The sequence below is a fragment of the Jaculus jaculus genome, chromosome 20 (genome assembly GCF_020740685.1).
Source record: "Jaculus jaculus isolate mJacJac1 chromosome 20, mJacJac1.mat.Y.cur, whole genome shotgun sequence".
Taxonomy (NCBI): Eukaryota; Metazoa; Chordata; class Mammalia; order Rodentia; family Dipodidae; genus Jaculus; species Jaculus jaculus.
The window spans coordinates 27595668-27616564 of NC_059121.1; the positions used below are offsets into that span (position 1 = coordinate 27595668).

General features: G+C 40.5%; 1 protein-coding gene across 1 annotated transcript in view; it reads left to right on the plus strand.

The window, feature by feature from the left end:
- The first annotated feature begins 3827 nt into the window (after window positions 1-3827).
- The window catches only part of Fgf10 (fibroblast growth factor 10), an 82687-nt gene continuing 65617 nt past the window's right edge, over window positions 3828-20897 (plus strand). The window contains exon 1 of the mRNA XM_004664953.2: window positions 3828-4816. Coding sequence (XP_004665010.1) covers window positions 4483-4816 — 334 coding nt within the window. The 5' untranslated portion in view covers window positions 3828-4482. The remainder of the gene's footprint in view (window positions 4817-20897) is intronic.

Consider the following 20897-nt stretch of genomic DNA (forward strand, 5'->3'; position numbering starts at 1 on the left):
TGGGACTTGGAGGTGAAAAATGGCATATCCGGCCTCATGGGCTGGGCTGCAACTGAAATGATGGCAGGTGAAAATATTGAAGGAAAATCATGCCTGCGTATGAGGCATATTTGAAACATAAATTACGCTCGCGCATTGACTTGGGTTCTGCTTTCAAGGTATGTCCCAGCATGTGTGTAAATACTGCAGACGTCAGCGCCACGTATGCTCTGCATTTCAAAGTGCTGGGAGCTTGCCAACGGCAGCGCTCTGTCTGTCCAACCTTTCTTTTCCTTTACCTTGAAGCCCTTAGTAATAAGAAGATACCAATTCTTCAGTTAGCCTAAATCTCACTGGTTGTCACCATACTTCCTAGCTATGTCTAGGAAAGAAAATAAACACAAATATATGCCTTTCCTGTGTCCAAACAGGAAAACAGGCTAGGTGCATCCTCACGGCATGCCGCAGGTTTTGCAAATGAAGCCTGCGCATGTCTAAGTGGTCAAACAGTCCTACTGACTTTTGACCTGACTTAGCATTATTTGAAGCTTTTACTGACATCGCCAATCACATCACACTCAACAAAGCACACATCTTGTAACTGACCACACTGAGCAGCATGAAGGGTTCAGGGAATGTATGTTTCAGATGTAAGCCTCTTGGCCAGAGGAGCTACTGAGAGAACTGGTAAGACACACCCATATTGCCTATTTCACAAAAGTGCTACATTTCAGGATCTTTTAATAGCTGGTGTCTTGATTATGCTTTGAACAGTCTCTAAGATTCCTTATGACGTCATACTCTACAAAAGCTCACATCTACCTCCCTCAGTAAAGATTCAGCCTAATTTGGCTGGATACTTTTAGGACATAGAAATAAAGCTCGCCTTCCAGAGGAGACAAGAGAAAGACGGCCTTTTAGAGTTAGTAAGTACCACTTGAATCTGAAGCTTCTCCTGTCCTTTTCAATCTTAGCAGAGAAACAATTAATAAAGGAACCCATTAAGACCTGATTATTGCTGCTTTAAAAAAAAGGAAGGTAGAATTTCAGTCCTTTGAAGTAACTGAGAATGACTCAGGCCTCATTACAGAGATATAATCTACATTCATACATTTATGTTAGTGATTCAAATCTATTGGGAGAGATTGAATTCCGTTAAATAGTGCATCTTTCCTGTGGCACTTTTCTCAGGCTAACCCAAGAGCTGACCTAACAATGCAAAGTAGTGGGGTATTTAGGGATTCGGCTGTGCTATAAAAGAAAGGCTGTACAGAGAAGAAAAGAAGAATGAGATATAATCTAAAAAGCTGTGTCAGCTTTTCCTCTGGGCTGTTTGGTAAATGCCCCTCCTGTCATCGCTGTACAGAGGATCAGACTGGCGAAAGGGCTCTAGAACTTTCAAACCCTGCACCTGCTGCAGCCGGATCTTAATGTGCAAGTTTTGATGATGACTGCTCCCCATTTTACACTGAATGAAAACAAAAACTCTAGGTAAAAGATCTGAATGGCTTCTATTGGACATAAACTTGTTGGGGAGAGAAGGAGTGAAAGAAAGAAATGTTGGGTTGGGTTAGAAAAGGAGTGTCTGGTGTGAATTAAAAAAAAAAAATTAAAATCCCAAGCTGGCAACAATAGTGTTGGTTCCCAGTGCACAGAAACCCCAAAATAATAACTTCCTGTGTTTTGTAATTTTTCACAGCAGAATCTTTATTGTACAGTTCCATCAAACATGATTTTTCAAAAACATGTATTTTTAATTAGTTGTTAATTCAAACATTTGGATTCTCCTTACCATTGGACTGGAAGCACATCCCTCAGAAGCAGCGTGCTTCAAGGCATTGGTCTGCTCAGGTATAAAACTGTGAACTAGGAAATTGAAATTAGTACTGTGGCTTCATTTGTCAATACCCATGCTTTAATTAAAGAAGCAAGCCTTGTTTGACGTATTCTCTTTATTTGCTTAAATTTCCAATTAATAGCTACAGAAATCAGAACTAATTTTATTAAACTTAGAAATCGACTGTGATGTTCACCACATTGTCGAAATCTTTTGAATAAGCATTCCAATGAGTTATAAATAATAAATTAAAACTCTGGTTCTGCTATGAAATGCTTCTATTTCAAAGGCTCTGCAAAACCTAACAGTGTGCATGTCAAGCCATTTTTCAAGCCACTCAAACATATTTGGGCAATCCTTCCCCGTGCCTATCTCTAGCAGGACAATTTCTCTGTATTTTATCCGGTTGTACACGCGGGTCGAAGCCCAACACACATCCAGGCATTCTGGCTTGTATGCTCAAGTCCTTGGGATGATGAGTTCCTTCCGAATTACAGATCCGATTGTCCAACTCTCAAGTTCACCTGGACTCGTCTCCGTCTTAGATTGGCAGCCCACCAGTCTACTCAAGAAATTGCCACTTCTCTAGGGGAGAGCAGTGAAACGCTGTCAGTTCAGATGCTTGCACAGAACACAAATGACAACCTGTCTTACATGACACATGCCTCTTGCCTCTTGGCAATGGCGCCCTGGTCCCCCCTGAACTCCAGGGCTGTGAATAGATGCTGGGCGCCGCGGAGGGGGTAGGGGTGGGCGCGGTGTGTGGAAGAGTGTGATAACACAACCACTTCTAAACACTGAATTTGAAGATAGGAAAAGCTACCCTTTAATGGTAACGTGCAAAGGAAACTGCATAGAAAAGAAAGGAAACACACAGCCGGGTATTTGGGCAAACTGTATGGTTAAAGTCTTTGCGATCTCAATAAAGTGTGTTGGCTTTGAAGTGCGCGCGTGATTCTGTGAGGCTCATGTTAACAATTAGGAATCTGTCGTTTGGTTCCCTGATTTCATTTGCGCCAAGAGAGAGGCGACTTTTAAGGGTAACGATAAATCTCCCTGAGTTTAAAAGGCAGAGAGGGCCAAAGTGTGAACTTTTTACTTCAGCAACGGAAGTGAGAAATCAATGATTCATTAAAGCCGAGACCTCCTTGGAAGCTGGCGGGAGACAAGGAGAGGAAGCGAATTACGTCTCCCTTGTCCCTGCTAGCCGCGACAACTTTATAATCTGCTGTCGGCCCTTACCACGCTACTCCACTTTCTCCCCAGCCCTCTCCCCACTTGGGGACATAGAGGGAAAGTAGAAGTCAGAGGGGGGAGGGGGAAACCACTAAAGTCCAAGCACCAGGCTCCAGGTGGCTCTCAAGCCCTTTCACAGCCAAAAGGAAAAAAGAAAATTGGTGGGAGGAAAAAAAAAAGCCTACAGTGGGAAAGCAGTGAGCAGGGGCTCCCCAGAGGGGAGTGGTCGGGGCCCCAGGGCAGCGCGCGGGGACGCGGGCGCTGCTGGCACCCGGCTCCGCGCGGCGGTCACCCGGCCTGGAGGCTGCGCCCGCGGCCACCCGCCAGGGACCCGCAGCCCTGGGCTCCTCGGCGCTGAGCCCCTCGCGCTGGGCGACTCCCCTGCATCCCCCCCCCCCCACTTCAGCTCAGCCCCTTCCCTCTCCCTCCCTCTCCCAGGCGTTCCCAGCAGCGCAGGGTTTCAGATGTCCCACCGCCACTTGACCCCCCCCATCCTCCACCCTCCACCCCCACCCCTCCCCCCCCCCCCCCCCCCCGCCAATGAGGTCTGACCAGCAAGGAGGCTGAGCCCACCTCTGGCGGAGCGGTACTGACATTTAGACTCGGGGCTTCAACCTGTTTACAAGCCTCTCTTCCAAGGCGGGGATAGGGCCAAACAAAAACACCAGCAACCATCCTCTCTCCAACAAGAAGTCACTTTTCTTTTTTTTTTTTCAGGAGGCTTCGCCATCGACAGGCACCACCAAAAGAGAGAGAGAGAGAGAGAGAGAGAGAGAGAGAGAGAGGGAAGAGAGGAGAGAGAAGAAAACAAGGGCGAGCCAGCAGCTGCCTACAGTTCTGACAACTGAGAGGAGACGCGCTGAGCTGAGCTGAGCTGAGCGCAGGGGACCCCGGGCTCGGGGCTCCATCAGCGCAAAGGGGCCTGGAGGTGCCCTGCGCCGCGGGTGCAGACTTCTCCCCGCGCCCAAGCAGCTATGGGTTCTCTTCACCCCGCTGTCATCTGTTTTTCGGCCCTTTTCTTGCCTCTAATATGGTGAAGAAGAGAGCAAAGTAACCCCGTGGGGCGAGGGGGTGGGGGAGCCAAGAGCGCTGGTGACCACACCACCCGCTCCCGCGACAGCGGCCACCCACGTCCATCCACGCGGAGACAGACCGCGGCGCAGGCGGCGGGTCCCGGGCGCAGCAGAGCGCGGCGGAGGGCAGAGGAGAGGAGAGGAGAGGAGAGGAGAGAGGAGCGCGGACAGGCAGCCGGCTCTGGCGAGGAGTTATGGATGTTGATGCATTCACTTCTGGCCAGATCCGCGCCCGGAGGCAACTAAGCAGCAGCCGCCGCCGCCACCTCCAGCTGTCTCCTCGCCTCGCACCAGGTCTTACCCTTCCAGCATGTTCCTTCTGATGAGACAGTTTCCAGCGCCCAGAGCTTCACTACAATGTGGAAATGGATACTGACACATTGTGCCTCAGCCTTTCCCCACCTGCCCGGCTGCTGCTGCTGCTGCTTCTTGTTGCTTTTCCTGGTGTCTTCAGTCCCTGTCACCTGCCAAGCGCTTGGTCCGGACATGGTGTCACCAGAGGCCACCAACTCTTCCTCCTCCTCTTCGTCCTCCTCCTCCTCTCCTTCCAGTGCGGGGAGGCACGTACGGAGCTACAATCATCTCCAAGGAGATGTGCGCTGGAGAAAGCTCTTCTCTTTCACCAAGTACTTTCTCAAGATCGAGAAGAACGGCAAGGTCAGCGGTACCAAGAAAGAAAACTGTCCCTACAGTAAGTAACGAATGCGTGCTGTCCTCCTTCCAATTATCCACCCCCCCACCCCACACGGGGGGGGGGGGGCGGCTGAAAATGCGTTCCAGATGTGGCCAGCTAAATATTTACGTCCCCAACCCCTGTAAAATGATTAAGTGGAATACTTTCACACTAAATCACCCCCACTCCGGTGCATACACATCGTGCCACTGGGGCTGCATCCCCTCCCCTGGGCCAGCTTCCTGCACACCTCCCGGCCGTGGTCACCCCGTCCGCCCCTTCTCTCCTGTTGGTCACCGGCTGCACCGCGCAGGGCGCCCTGGAGTGGTTGCCGAGAGGAGATAGGTGGAGATGCACGTTCCTTTCTGTCTCCATCCCTGAGCTTTCCTCATCTCATTAGAAGGTCCCCGTCCTGTCCCCTCCCTTCCAGAAATGGCTCAAGTAAACACATATCGATGGTAATCTTAAGAGTTTTGGGACAGGCTCCTCAAGCTGAAAATAATTATCTGCTGTCACTTTTAGGACTTTATGGGAACTTTAAGAAAGAAAAGTCACTTCCACTGCCTCCCCGCCCCCCATCCTTTTGCCTCACCACCTCGAGATAGCCGCCCCCCACCCTCCGGTTTTGTCCCCCCCCCCCCTTTTGGATCCCTCGTGTTGGCTTGAGTGATTGCAGTCCATGGCGCTCTTCAGGCAGCCCCGCCGATATTTGTCGGCCTCCTCTCTAGGTAACATGATGCTCATGTCGGCCTTGTCAATAGCATATGCTCCGCTCTGCAGCGTCCCGTTGTACAGTTTCTCCTGAAACCTCTCATATTGCACAGCCATACTACTACAGCATTGTAAACATCTGGGACTGGATTCACGCAGACCTCACACAAATTTCATTGTCATTCTTTTATTTTTCAAAGTAAAAGTCATAATAAGTTTGTTTCCATGGTTTTCGTGTATCCCGTAGAGTGAAGTCTTTTGTGTTTTTTATTATCGTTGTTGTTTTGGTTTTTGCCTGAGATATTTGGATCTCTTTCCTTCTTCCTTCCCTTCCCCTCTGGTCTCTCTATCTTACTTTCTTGCAGGGGTGTGGTCTGATGGTGGGAGGGAGGACAAGGAGGGGAGGGGTGGATACAATGTTGCTTCTTGAATCAGTCCAGCCAAGTCAGGTCACCACTCTGCTGGCTTCCTTTCCTGGTTACTTTCAAGTGCTGAGACTCACTCATCCTCTATTGATTGTTATTTCAAAGGGTCCCAAGGCTATGAAATGGCCCACTGAAGACAGCAGACAATGACCTTTAAACATCTTGAATGACCAGTTAGCTTTATCTCTTTGGTAAATTCCAAATCACCCTCTAAGGGGACCTTTTCATGTTAGTTGTTTGGGAATTCTAAGCATATATTTTTGTCAGTTAACATAAATACATGGGTCACATGTTCCAGAATTCCTTAGCTAATAACTAGCCAAGTACTGAAGAAAATGACAGTTAACCAGAACTTAGCATTTTGCTTTTCAATAAAGATTTACATGAATTAAGGATATTTTATTCTCTGGGAACTCACACACCATTTGTCATTAACTATGTTCCTTTCTAAATAGCTCATCCTAATTATTACAATCACCAATATGTTTAGAAGCCATGAAACATTTGTAGAAGTATTTTAAATTAGGTGACCTTAGGGTCAGTACTGAAGATGCTAACTAAACCCTCCTGTACACACATGCTCACACATACTCATTCTGACTCCAAGAAAGTGGCTGAACTAATGCCATTAATGATGAGTATTATGACTTGAAAGTCATTTATTATCTGAGTTCATCAAGTATTGCTATTTGCATTTGTTATTTCACATTTTTGCTTACTGCTAAAGCAAAACTGAGTGGTGGCGCTCAGCTAAGTGTCAAAAAGCCTGCCCCCACACGGAGCCACACAAAGTATATGGGATTTTCTTTTCTAATTCCCATGGACTGAATTTCTTTGTATTTTCAGTTCATGTGGAAAACTCAAAGAAATATAATAAAATTCCTGAGTGTTCACCCTAAGCTATCTTTGTTTTTGAAAGTTTGATAAGTTGGTTTTGCCAATACTATATTTTAAGCATCTTTCAGATGTGACATAATGAACAACCTGCACCATATTAGTTTATAAAACTTCAATTATGATTTTCTGAATTAATACTCACTGTATCATGAACTACTTAGTAAAATGATTTCCAGGGAACACACTGAGTTTATTTTTATAAGATGAGCTACCAAAAAGGTGATATATAAACAATTTTTATGGAATAAAGTAGTGCATCAGTTCTCCATCTAACTGTTCAAAACATATGCCATATCTTCTGTGATACAAAGTATACTAATTACTAATAGTCCCATTTGAAATTACAAGCTAAATATATTATAGGAAAGCAATCTTAATTAATGGTTTAAAATGAAAAGAGGGGCTTTACACTGCTAAATATTGTCAAACCATAACTAATTTAAGCTTTCCAGAACATCTGTATCAAAACCTCGCAAGTGAAAAGTAGAGGTTGAAAGGGCCTTAATTTCACATGTGGCCCAGTAATCAGAATGCTGCTATAATTTCCAGCTGGACTGATTCAGCTGAACTACATGGTATCATTAAGATATTGTCTAAATGTTGCATAATTACATGTGAACAAACTTTTGCCATGCCTACAGGGTAACCAGCCAGTCAGCCCACCAAATGGTAGCCTGTTAAATATTAGGATATCTAACCTCTGAAGAGTGTCAGTTCCTTGTCCAAAAACCACATTTCAGGACTATTTCCCTAAACAAGTTATTAATTAGTCTCAATACACAAAGCTGTTCTTTTGAGGTTTGCTTATTTGGAGAGTAATTTTCCTTGATACTATTGACCCTAGTACTATTGCTGTTAAAATACAGTAACAGTTTATCTAAGGGGTTATATGTTTGTGATGTCCTTGGTAATTAAACAACTGTGTTTCTGGTGTGTTGCCAGAAAGATGTTCACAAGAGGGCAGAAAAGAAATGACTCATAACTATTGCAAGAAAATATTTTACCATCTACCTCCAAAGCTGATACCTATGATTTGGATAGTTCTGAGAGCGCTGCATCTGTTAAAGAAATTCTTCTCAACTTGGGGTGATGATTAGGGCATCTTTTGTAAGAAGAGTATGTTTGTTCCACGCCATTATACCGATGCAGGAAGGGGAGAAGAGGTGAATTATGCTTCTGCTGCTAGAAGTCTGAGAAAGCTTGAATAATTTAGAATAGCTGTGGTGTACCTGTCACTAGATAGGTGCAGGCTCATTTAGGTTTTGTTTTATCGTTCCTTATATCTAGAGCTTTGCCCTTGAAACATTACCATTCAACTCCAGTTCTGGCCACCTCCAAGGCTGGATACAGCTGTTAGGTCCCCTTGCAACTGGGCCCGTATGACTTATTTCTGGACATGAGTAAAACAGCTGTAAGCTTCCCCTGTGGGGGGGAGGCAAGAGGAATGTAGTGAAAAGTTGAAGAAAAGAGGAATCTAGTGAAAGGAAAATGTATCTCCAAACTTAAGACAACTAAAGATGAATGTCCCAGATCTTATGGGCCCTTTTTAAGCAAGGAGAATGGGAGACAGTGGAGAAATCAGCCTAAGAATGTGATATGTGCCCCATCTCCTTAAATATATGTTACACTTAATATTATTACTAAGACTATACTTGATATATTACTACCTGTACTTTTAAAATATAAAAATTAAGGCTGATGAAATACATAAATTTTCTAGTTTTTCAACCAGAATTTGGCAAAATCATGACACAAGCCTAAGCCTATTTGGTTAAGTCTGCTAGTCTGAACATTAATACCAATGTGTGAGAATTAGATCCACCAAATCACCAAAAAATAAGTCATCCAAAACATTATTTGCCTTTATCTGTTAAAACTAATACATTTTAAAATTAATGGGAAGAAAAGTATAATCGCCCTGGGACAATCACAAAATATGTGAGTGATCACCATGGCAGGTGGCCCAAGGTAGCAGACAATGTCTGTGCACTATCTAGACCATTCCCTCTCTTGATAGTATGTTTGGGAGTGGAATTGCTAATAGACACACACAAAGTACACATACATCAATCTCACTTATGTTAACAGAGGTCATTAAGAATACATAACGACTTAAGAAAATCCATGAATGTCATTGTGTATAGTAATTGTTTACAGCTGAGGGCCAAATACTTAATTGTTCCCATGTGCAATAAAATAATTTGATGGCAAATACCTGTGGGAACCTAAGCTGTAATAGAAACTTCTAACTCATAATCCTAAAAGAGTATACTCTCTCTGTGTCTTTCTGTCTCTCTCTCTCTCTCACACACACATATTGCTATATGTAACATGTATGTGCATTTTTAAGTCTCTTATATGTATATATGATTTGCTTTAAAATAAGTCTGCAAGTCCAAAATGTACTTTTACCCCATAAAAATGGCATTGTTGTCTAGGATTAAAAGCATTATTATGACTATTTAATAAGGACTGCAATTTATTATTGTAGGAAGCTAAAGTGAGAAAAATAATTGTTGAGGAAAATAAGGATGACAATATTATCTTCTAATAAATATACAAGAGCTTTCTGGGAAGAAAACCTATGGACAATTTATGGCTTCTGGTTTCTTATCTAAAATTGTGGTTCTTTTGAGAATTTTGTTGCATAATTTATAACCAGAGGCATTTAATCCTGAGCATCAAGGATTTATGAAGAAGGAAGGCACTGTATTTAATGTTTACATGACATTGCTCTGTCACCTTTACTACATTTCTACAATGTGGTCCCTCCACTTTGATGGCTTTATCATAAATCCACTAAAATGTACAACTTGAGTGTTCCCTCTTCATAAATCTAATTTATAACCACCTACTGGAAGAGTCCAACCAAACATTTGGTAGAAATGACATGCTGGTATTGGAGAAGAAGAATTCAGAGACACAAATCTCTATGTCTCAGCAATTCCAGTCACCTGTTGCTGGATGGTATGGACCATTCCTTAAAATCACATGATTCCCAAAAGCTATTTAAGCCCAGACTTTTAGCAGAAGACAAGTACTTTAAAAATCAAAGAAAACAGCATGAATACACATTTTCTTCTACATTAATATAAACTTTGTAGTATAAATTCTTATATCAGCACATTTCCATAGAATTTAAGTAACTTGTAATGAGCATGAATGAGTACTGTAAGTTCCTACACAACTATCTTAATATTCAGAGGCAAACCTCATTTACTATCCAGACATCTACTTTTCCACAAGCCAAAATCCCTGGGGAAGGTTGACAGCTCACTTAAGATGGGACTAATGTTCCTCACATTTATGAGTTGCTTGAGAATATATACATGTTTCCTAAGCCAGTGTCGGTATGTTTATCCATAGTTAGAATGCAAGTGATATTTGTTTTGCTTGAGAAGGAAGAGTAATACAGATGTGTCAGTTCAAAGTGACTTCAATCTATCTTAACATTAATTCTGTGAACTTTTCCATGGAGAGTGTTTTTCAGATGACAGTTTAGTATGAATGGCCCAGCGTTTGTCAGCATTAATAGTTGATGTTTGCTTAATATAAACAGGTAAAATATTAGCAACCCTCTCATAGAAATTAAAGATTTATTTTAATTTAGCAGTGAGAAGGGATGTAAGGTCCATGTTTATTGAATATTAATGCAATTTCATAACAATGAACTACATTTTGTTTCAAACCCCTTTATACAGAAGCACATTAAACTTTCACAGTGTACCACAATGTTTTAAGATCTTTCACATTTGCGAATTGACACATGATGATTTTTACTTGGTTTTACCAAATACTTACCATCTATAATCAGTGCTTTCCCCCTCAATTCATGCTACCCGTGCCAGCCAGACAGTGTCACTAAAAGTAATCTAGAAATGCGCCTTTAGAATTAGGGAGAGGAAGTGTATACCCAAGACTTGAGTCCCTCCAGTGACAGAATACTCAATTATTAAATACAACATTTGCATACTTTACAAAATTATTTTTTAAACTGAGTACATAATTTTTACAGATGTTCCACAAATAGAAACATTCAAGATATCTACAAGGGGCTAGGCCACTCTCAAAATAATGGCCTTAAGGGCTCCCTGGCTTTTAAATCAAGTCAATTGTGTTCTTTCTTTGAACACTGTGTTCTAATTGGAACAATAAATCAAAAAGGACACTCAGAGTAGATTCCCATGTAAGGTGGACAACTGGACAGTGACTTTTTACTGCTGCTAACACGTGCATCCAATTACCATCTGATAGATTCGCAGTGCTGGCAGTCAAGCGTTACTTCATTTTATAGCTCACCTAATAATTCTTCAACTTAAATCTGCCCACCTTTACCTATGCCTGACCTGTCAGCATATGTGTTATCATTAATGAGGAATTTCCAAACGTTTGGCATGCTTCCTGCAATGAGTGGTGTCATGAATACGTTAATATATCATCCAACTAAACTTAACAGAAAAGAAAGTCTTGATTAATTTGATGTACTCTAAACTTTAAATAATTGTTAACTAGACAAACTTAATGATTTCTTTACAACTATAACCTAATTCTGTATAGTGTGAGTTAACTGAAAGATTGCAGACTTGTTAAAAACATCACTTTATATTTTTCCACAATTATTAATTTCTTTTAAGGACCTTGTAGAATTATTCCCTGAAAAACACACATGTCATTTTATACTTAATCTTCTTAAGGCCCCACATCTCTGTTGAGGGTGACTATCCTCCGCAAAGTCTTTATAATTCAATCCTCAACCAAGTTCTCATAGTTCTCATTTGAGGCACTCTGACAAGTCTGTGGTGTGCCCTGATCAGTTTACCATCTCCTCTACTTTCTTTTACATTTTTTATCAGGTTTTAAACTCCCCCATATAACTTTGAGGCCAATGAAAGTTATTCATTAGCGTTACTGGGACCCTAGATGACATTCGGGGCCAAGAGCTAGACAGGTATTTGGGGATTTTGGATGGTTTATCTTCTGTGCATAAAAACTTCAACAATTTAAATTCAACATTCTCCACCAGGATCCTCTTGTTATTTTGAATCTCTAGTTAATCCATTCTTATCCCAGGCCCCAGGCCATCTTCTTTTAAGCTATGCCTCTTGAGCAATCCTCAGATAAGCAACCTGTAGAGAATGGAGCCTACCCTTTTTATCTAGGACATCAGGTTAAATTCTATGCTCAATGCCTGTTTACGCAGGTCCATTTCACTATTTCTTTCTCTAGCTACTTTGTGATTCACTTTTATACCATTTCCTGAACTTGTGTCAAAGAAAGTTAAGATGACTTAAGAAGAATTTCCTGTCTTCTATTGTAGGAGAGAAGAAATACTGGTTGTGAGATATTTCATATCCCCAATTTGTCAAATGTCATGGAGACTCTTCAGCTCCTTTTATAGCCTTGAAAAATGCATATGTCTTTAAAAAAAAAAAAAAGCATGCTGTGGTAAATTTGGGTTATTACTGGGGAAGCAATACAAAACACACATGTATGTATACTTCAGCTTAACCCCATGTAGAAATGTACATCTCCACTAGGAATACTTTTAAGCACTCATAGGAATGAGTCACTATTAATATATGTGTATTCCTATGCTTCTTCAAAGAAAGAACATTTTGGGCCTGATTGCTGGATTAAAATTATTTCTATTATATGCAACATCTACCTATTTACATACATCAAATTTACCTGTTACTGTAATAATGATGAAAAGTCAAGCTACAGTTTAAAAATTGTTTTCAGAGTTTAAGCCACTGATTTACTGATGGACTTGAAGGAAGAGTTAATAATATATAATATCAAGAAATGGAAGCCAGGCATGGTGGTGCATGCCTTTAATCCCAGCACTCGGGAGGCAGAGGTAGGAGGATTGCCGTGAGTTCGAGGCCACCCTGAAACTCCATAGTGAATTCCAGGTCAGCCTGGGCTAGAGTGAGACCCTACCTTGAAAAACCAAAAAAAAAAAAGAAAAGAAAGGAAAAGAAAAGAAAAGAAATGGTAACACATGATTTTCCTCAAATGTGAGAAATTTTTATAATATATTAGTAACAGTAATTACCAGTTTTTATGGGCATTTCTTAAATTCTCTATAGAAGGATATGATTGTTTAAATATGGGAATGAGACTGCTGATGTCAATCAGATTATGCTATAAAAGCCTGGTGAACAAAAATACATAAGTGCTTTAACGTTCAAAATGCTGACAGCCAAGAAACTAGGAAAAGTGGTAAAGAAGAAAAAAAGAAAATGCTAGAAGCCAGAGTGGCAGGACAAAAATCACAATGAGCCACAAAGTATGCAGAGTTTGTGGACACACAATGCAACAAAAAGGAGATGGTGAGCTGGAGAGATGGACTCATGGTTAAGGCGCTTGCCTGCAAAGCCTAACAACCCATGTCTGACTCTCCAGATCCCACATACGGCAGATGTACAGGTGATGCAAGCTTGAAAGGTTGTACATGTGCCCAAGATCACAAGACAACACACACGTCTCAGGTTCGATTTCAGTGCCTGGAGCCCCGCCATGACAATTCTCTCTGTGTGTGTCATAAGAATAAGAGAGATGAATTACTCTTCAAAGTGACAAACACAAAGGTTTTGAACTCCTAGAATAGAGATCAGGCAAATAAAAGTAGCCCAATAAAATCCTGACATGGCAAGAAAGGTGTGAGAGAAATATAACCCTACTGCTGGTGTTTGACTCAATTTTAAATTAACTGAAATGAGAATCTGCAATTTAAGATAAATCCTACAGAATTCATCAACAGCTAGAGAGGCTTAAGCCCACATCCTGCTAAAAAAGACTATACTGTTGCAAGAGTGAGAAAAATATAAACTTTTCATCAACATGTCTAAAAGTATGGGGCCTGGATTGAAAATGGGCTTTAAAGCCACAGGTTTGGGTGAAAATCACCAGACAAGAGTGTAGCTGTAGGAAAGTTGTCATTGTAAAAAAACAAAAAATAGTAACAGTGCCTTTCTCGTTCCTCCATGGTAATGGTTACATGAGATGATGTTTTCATTCATGAACTTATTCAAAAGTTATGACTGCTGCTTTGTGTGTTAGCTACTATGTGAGGCAGAGTAAATTTTCTGCTTCTCAGGGAATGATAGTCTACTGACTCTGTCCAAAGCAAACAAGCCAAAAGGTATGAAACATAATGATGAAGGCTAAGAAGAAACAAACAGGGCACCGTAGCAGAAAACCCAAGAACTATTCTCATCCACCTGGCTCGAGAAGCTTTTGGACAGATGGGAGTCAGGATCCTGCAAAGGGGAACTCAGACCTCTTCCAGGAAGGATGGAGAAATCACACCAAAGCTGGACTTGTCCAAAGTTTGAAGAAATAGGAGTCTATACTGGTATACCGCTCAACAGTGACTGCTACATACTACTATACGTTCATCAAATCAGTATGCTACCAGTAAAAGTAAATGTAATCCTGTGGATTATGATCTAGTAAAATGCAGATTAACAGCACCGGAACTGAGGGAAGATGTAGAAATGAGGGATATACCTAGCCTTTAAAAAAAATGGATGGAAGGGCCATATTAGATCTACCTGAAACTTGATTTGGAGTTGTAGTGTTCATAGTATTCTGAGGTTGGAGGAAGGAATGGAGGTTTAGTTCTATAAGAGATTTAGATAGTATTTGAAAACCAAAAGATGACTTAAAAGAAAGAATTGAAATAGTGAACAGAAGACAAATGTCTTCAAGAACACAAACTACATGACTTTCAAAATGAAGAAAAACTTTAACAAAACAGGTAAACTTGTAAAGTAAAAAAAAATAGTGTACATATAAAAGGCAAAACACAATCTCTTAATTATTAAATATTTCAAACCACATTTGTTGTATCATTATGATATGGTTTTGAACTAAGACTGTCACAGGTGCTCCCCAGTCAGTATATAATGTGGTTACTTTTTATTCCTGCTCCCAAGACTGTGACCTTTCTTGACTTTCCTCACAGATTTTCCTGTATTGTTAGAGACAGAAACTTATCACAGAGAGCTGGAAGGTGAAAGATTGCATTTTACACTCCAAATCAAGAAGCAGGGAAGATGTTAAGTCAGCAGCAACCTCTAACTGAGGGAGAGACATGACATCAGGAGGTCACGCTGAGAATATTCCAGTACAAAGATGAAAAGAGAGGAGTAAGACTACCCCCAAAGATAGCTAAAATATGTGAGTGTCCAGTAAAAAAGAAATGTTCAGGAGACAGGCAGACCAACAGGGTGGAATGGTTTGCAGGCTGGTGGGCACAGAGAACAGAATAATATATTTTACTGCCATGTAAAAGAGCAGTATGTAAACACCTCTATATTCATGGACCTCAGCTTTCTGACACATTGCCACATGTACATTGTTTTGCTTTAAACCCAATCTTCCTTGTTTTTAATGTTATGCCCATCTTTCATTGAAATAAAAACAGAGAAGTATTTGAAAATATTTTATGTAGGATTATAATTAAATGATAATATAGATAGGATTATACATTGGTGTTTAGGAAAAAAAGGAAAACAAATAAATTTTTCCTAGGAACATGAAGCAGATGCCCTCCTTCCAACCTTCAGTGAGTTACCTCTTTCTTCATTACCCATTCATGAGTTCACAGATGACCATTACTTTAAGATTCAAAATATTCCTGACTTTAAAGGTTCTTACTCTGTGTATCAGTTAGAAGAGATTTTACAATTCACAAAAGACTCCCACAGGGGACTACTGAGGCTCTGGCACCACCACCAGCCCTGTCTTTGTTCTTGCCATTCCTGTTCTAAATTGTCCTAGATTGATTTGAATTAGGTGATCAGGATAAGAAACAAAGCACACGTTACATAGCCGGGCATGGTGGCGCTCGCTTTTAATACCAGCACTCAGGAGGCAGAGATAGGAGAATTTCTGTCAGTTCTAGGCCACCCTGAGACTCCATACTGAATTCCAAGTCAGCCTGGGTTACAGGGAACCCCTACCACGAGAAACAAAGAGGAAATGAACAAAAATGGACACCTTATCTCATTTTTCTTGCAAAAAGGCATACTTAAGTATTTTTTTAAATTTATTTATTTATTTATTTATTTGAGAGCGACAGACACAGAGAGAAAGACAGATAGAGGGAGAGAGAGAGAATGGGCGCGCCAGGGCTTCCAGCCTCTGCAAACGAACTCCAGACGCGTGCACCCCCTTGTGCATCTGGCTAACGTGGGACCTGGGGAACCAAGCCTCGAATCGGGGTCCTTAGGCTTCACAGGCAAGCGCTTAACCGCTAAGCCATCTCTCCAACCCAAGTATTTTTTTTTTTAAATAAGCCAGGAGGCAGGTACTGACAGCGTGTCCACAACAATATGCACTAATGAAACCCTGAATGCTGGGGTCAATCTTTTTTTGGCACAGAATCTGAAAGCCATAACTCTGTAGCTGCGACCTTGGCCATGTTGCTCCTCAGGCCTTGTTTTCTACATCTATGTGTCATCACCATTGCCATTATCATCTACATTATCACCACTAGCAAGATAAGTTCAGAGACTTACAAACGTGACTGTAAATGTAAAATTGTAAATACGGGACCTGGTACATTTTAAGAGCTCTAAATGGTTAGCTTACAATAGTCTTTTATGCAATGACTAATGGGCAAAGCTATTAATTATACAACTGTCTAGAAAGATTTCTCAATTCTAAATTAAGCAGAAAATTGATAGTACCTAACTTTATAGTTTATAAAATATTTTAATGTTTTTTCACTGGTCCTCAGAATAACATTGAGGTAGAAGTAAGATAGCGTTACCCCATATTCTACTTGGGTGAGAAAAGTTAGTCTGGAAATTATGTAGACAGAAGTTATTATGTAGTTAACATGAGTCAGTGCTCACACCTATCTTAGCTAGAAGACCTTGTTTTGTTTGCTTGGACAGCCTCACTGGGTGCCTTTTGTTCTGGCCTCCCAATAGTATCACACTCAGTCATAAACTAGTCTAAAATAAAACCATTATTGTCTTTGTCAGTCTTGTGTACGTAAAGGGCACATGCATACAGCCAGTTCTCTATTAGATATTTCCATTTCTTTCCAGCGGCCTCAGAATATTACCTACATTCCACATTATACTGGATATCATGTAAAGTGTATATGACTTGTACCCTAACAAGCCCAGTCTCATTTCTTACCAGGCTCCCATGATAGATGTTCTAGGTTGATTTTAGTTCCAGATCATGTCTGACCCCTATGTCCAATGTTACAGATACTGCAATGTGTACCTGGGACTGTGTGCATCTCCTCATTCGCAGTTCTCCTTCCTTTCAGATTTCAGTGATCTGTCAACTCAAGAAAGCCTTTCTAACCACTGTGCTGACTTTGCATGGGTTGTGCTATCAGTAGTACAATTTTACATTGATTTCATTACTATTTACTCACTCACTTCCTCTTAAACCAAAATTTTGTTGTGGAGTAGACTCTATTTCATGCAAGCACTTAATTCCAGAACCTGGCAGCTATCAGAGATCCTCTTTATATAAACTATTAAATAAATTTCATCTTAACTACATGAATTTGATCAATTAACTGAAATTTCCTTTGGTCAGTCATATGTTCTGGAAAGAACAATTAATATTCAATGTATTTAAAAGACACGATTGAAGTAAATGACCTCAATTCCACTCAGTTGTAACTTTACAATTCTGAAAACTGGGAGGTTACGTCAACAGGGCCATCATTAATAAGCTGACCATGAAGTACTTAAATTCATTCAAACCACTGATTGAAAATTGTGTAATCATGAAACAGGATATTTTTCATGGTTCTCTATTATTGTAAGACTACATTGATTATGTTCAGTAGATATTAATAATGACTTTACTCCCCTTTCAAAACTTACTGGATATGTGATAACTATTTCTGGTTTCAGAGTTGTGTTTTGATTCTTGGCTAATATCGTGATGATTAACAGATAGGCAATTCTTAGTATTTTCTTTTAGCAAGAAAGAATAGTGTGCTACAATCAGTGGAAGCAACGGGGTGTGGCATGCAGGCTTGGCTGTGTCAAAACATTTACTGTGAGATCTCAAGCAGGTCATTTACTTTATCTTGGCCTCAGAGACTTATCTATGTAATGAGTACACTGAACTGAACTAAATCATTATTAAAATGCTACTTTGGTATACTCATTTCACGGATCAAGGAGCAAATTCTGGGAACACACCTGAATTGGAAAATAAGTGCTGTAGTATCCTGAGGAATGATCTCCCAGAGACATCCAATCCTAAACCATAGGTTCTGTGGAGGTCACTTCATACTGTGAAGCTTTCTCAAAAGTGACTGAAGACTTTGGGATGAGGTCATTATAGTTGCATTATATGGGTGAGCCCTACATGTCATCACAAATATCCTTATAAGAGATGCAAAAGAAGGATATACAGAAAGAAGGCAGAAGGGGATTTGATAATGAGACCAGAGAAAGGTTTTGAAGCAGTGCTGTTTACCTTGAAGATGAATGAAGGAGCCATGAGCTAAGGAATGAGGTTGCAGTTATTGAAACAGGAAGAGTAGACGATGGTCCTCTTAGACCCCAGAGAAGAGCTTGGCTCTGATGATCCATTGATACAGGTCCTATAAAATTGACATCAGTTATATGCTCCCAGAATTGTGAAAGAAGACATTTCTACTCAGACACCAACTTATTTGTTTTTTAAAAAAAGGCACAGGTAATAGAGTGGAATGCTACTGTAAGAAATACCAAAAATGTGGAAGTGATCTTAAAATTGGACATTAGGCATGAAATAAAAGAATATTCAGGCATGTGTTGACAAAAATAGAACAGAGTCCTGGTAAAACAGGGGCATTAAAGACATGATGGTGTGAATGTGGAAGGAGCTGAAGGGACACAGTAAGGTCTCTGTCACCTAGGGCACACTCATTAAAGACGTGATGGTGCAAACGTGGAAGGAGCTGAGGGTTAGGTCTGTATCATCTAGGGCACACTCATCACCTCAGAAGCAGAAAGCTTGTAGAAATATGAGAAATAAAAGTACAACTGGCAAGAGCTCAGAAAGAAACAAGGAGTGTGTGGCTGGAAACTGGAGGACAGGTGACCCTTGTGTGGAAAGCAGCATACGTACATGGTGAATTTGGGTATATAATTTGGGTATAGGAGGCTTACAAAGTTTTGAGAATATTATACCTAAACATTGTAAATTAGGACAAAGCTAGGGGCAAGATGAAGGAAAGTTGTCAGATGCCCCCAAATTTTACAGGCAGATAAAAGAATAAACAGAATAAGAAAACTTAGCCACAAACACATGCTATCTTTAAAGTTAGAGGAAAAATGGCTCACTGTTATTGCAAAGCCTTAGGCACAAGGAAGATTTAAATATACAGATTAAAAGAATGCCACTGTGGGGCCCAAAACAGGACCTGTAAGGCCATGAGGATCCTACCAAGCCTTGACATTCAATGGCATTTGATCTGCTATGCATTCAAATTGTTTGGGACTAGAAACATTTCTCCTCATATTTTTCTCTTCTGGGAACAGAACTGCCTATAACTTCTATTCTATGCTAATTCTGTCATTTTATTTGGGAATTGATAACTATTTCCTCTTTTATAGACTCATTGATGAAGAGTAATTGCTTCAGACTGGATCACATTCAGAGTCTCATTTGTGCCCAATTTAGATTATGAAATGTCAAATTTTTGATCTGATGGTATTTGAGATTGTCAACTTTATGCTAAAGCTGGTGAAAGCTTTGGTGGATATTGATGTCTAAGATTTTATAATATTTTTCATATGGAAGGCATGTAATTTTGGGGGGACCAGTAGAATATGAAAGGCTGAATAACAGCCATCTAAGATATCAAGTTCCCATCCCTGAAACTTGTAGATGTTGCATTATATGGTAAAATGATGCCAGGACGATTAAAAATCTTGAGATGAGACTAGAGACCACCACAAATGTCCTTAGAAGAAAGATGCAGAAGGAGATTGGATATTACAAAGGAAGGCAGAATGAGATTCGAAGATGTGATGCTGTTGTCTTTGCAGATAGGGGTGGTCATGAGCCAAAGGATGCATCTCCAAAAGCTGATGAAGGCACAGAATGCAAGCTCCCTGGAGAGCTGTGGAAGGGACTGTAACCCTGATAACACCTTTAACTTCAACCCAGTGAAACTAATACTGACTGTCTAGCCTCCAGAACTGGGAGATAACACATTTCTGTTGTTTTAAGTAGCCAAATTTGTAGAGATTTGTTACAACCACCTCAGGAAGCTTACAGAGTCAGCTAAGTCAGTCTTGTATGGACCAAATCTAGGATCATTCTTGGCAGAAACAATGCTGTGTCTTATGGTAGAGAGCAGAAAGCAGGGACTCAAACAGATGTAAGTGCCAATGCTTTGAGCAGCTCTTTCTTGTATGACTACACTGTCTGCAAGCTTCCACTTCCTCGTCCCATCTGTAAGGGTGGAACAAAGCACTTAACATAAACACAACCAACAAATATCAGGCTCCTAACAATACCTGAGGTATGACTGACTAAATTGCTATGTCTAAAATGATTGCATGCTTGCAAGGCATTGTTGAAAATATACCTTTTGTTTGCTCATACTGCCATAACAGTTACCATAATAACAAAAAGTTTGCTTGTTTGCCATAAAACTTGACAATCCAGGTGGTCTGTTTTTCCACTGAGATATATATTCAACATAGCTGGACTGAAGGATTTTTCTTAAACTGCTTCCCAAGATAACTCTTTTCATAAAGGGTCCCCTTTATAGCTAAAGATGTTAGAAAACCAATTTTAAGTGTAGGAAATTAAAATGACAGTAAGTAGTACTTTGTGAAGGATATTTTCAATGATTAATTCTAACTATGCATTTGTTCCTTTTGAAACTGATCCTGTATGATCTATCCTCTCTCAGCATACATGAATTTCATGACATGAAATGTTTAAACCCTCTCATCTCAAGGTTCTTTCATAATATTACACTTCTAAAACTTATTATCTTGTCTGTTTATATGACTTGACTTTTAGAGCCTGGAAAGACTGCATGATTTTACAACTGGCATTTCCTCTTACAG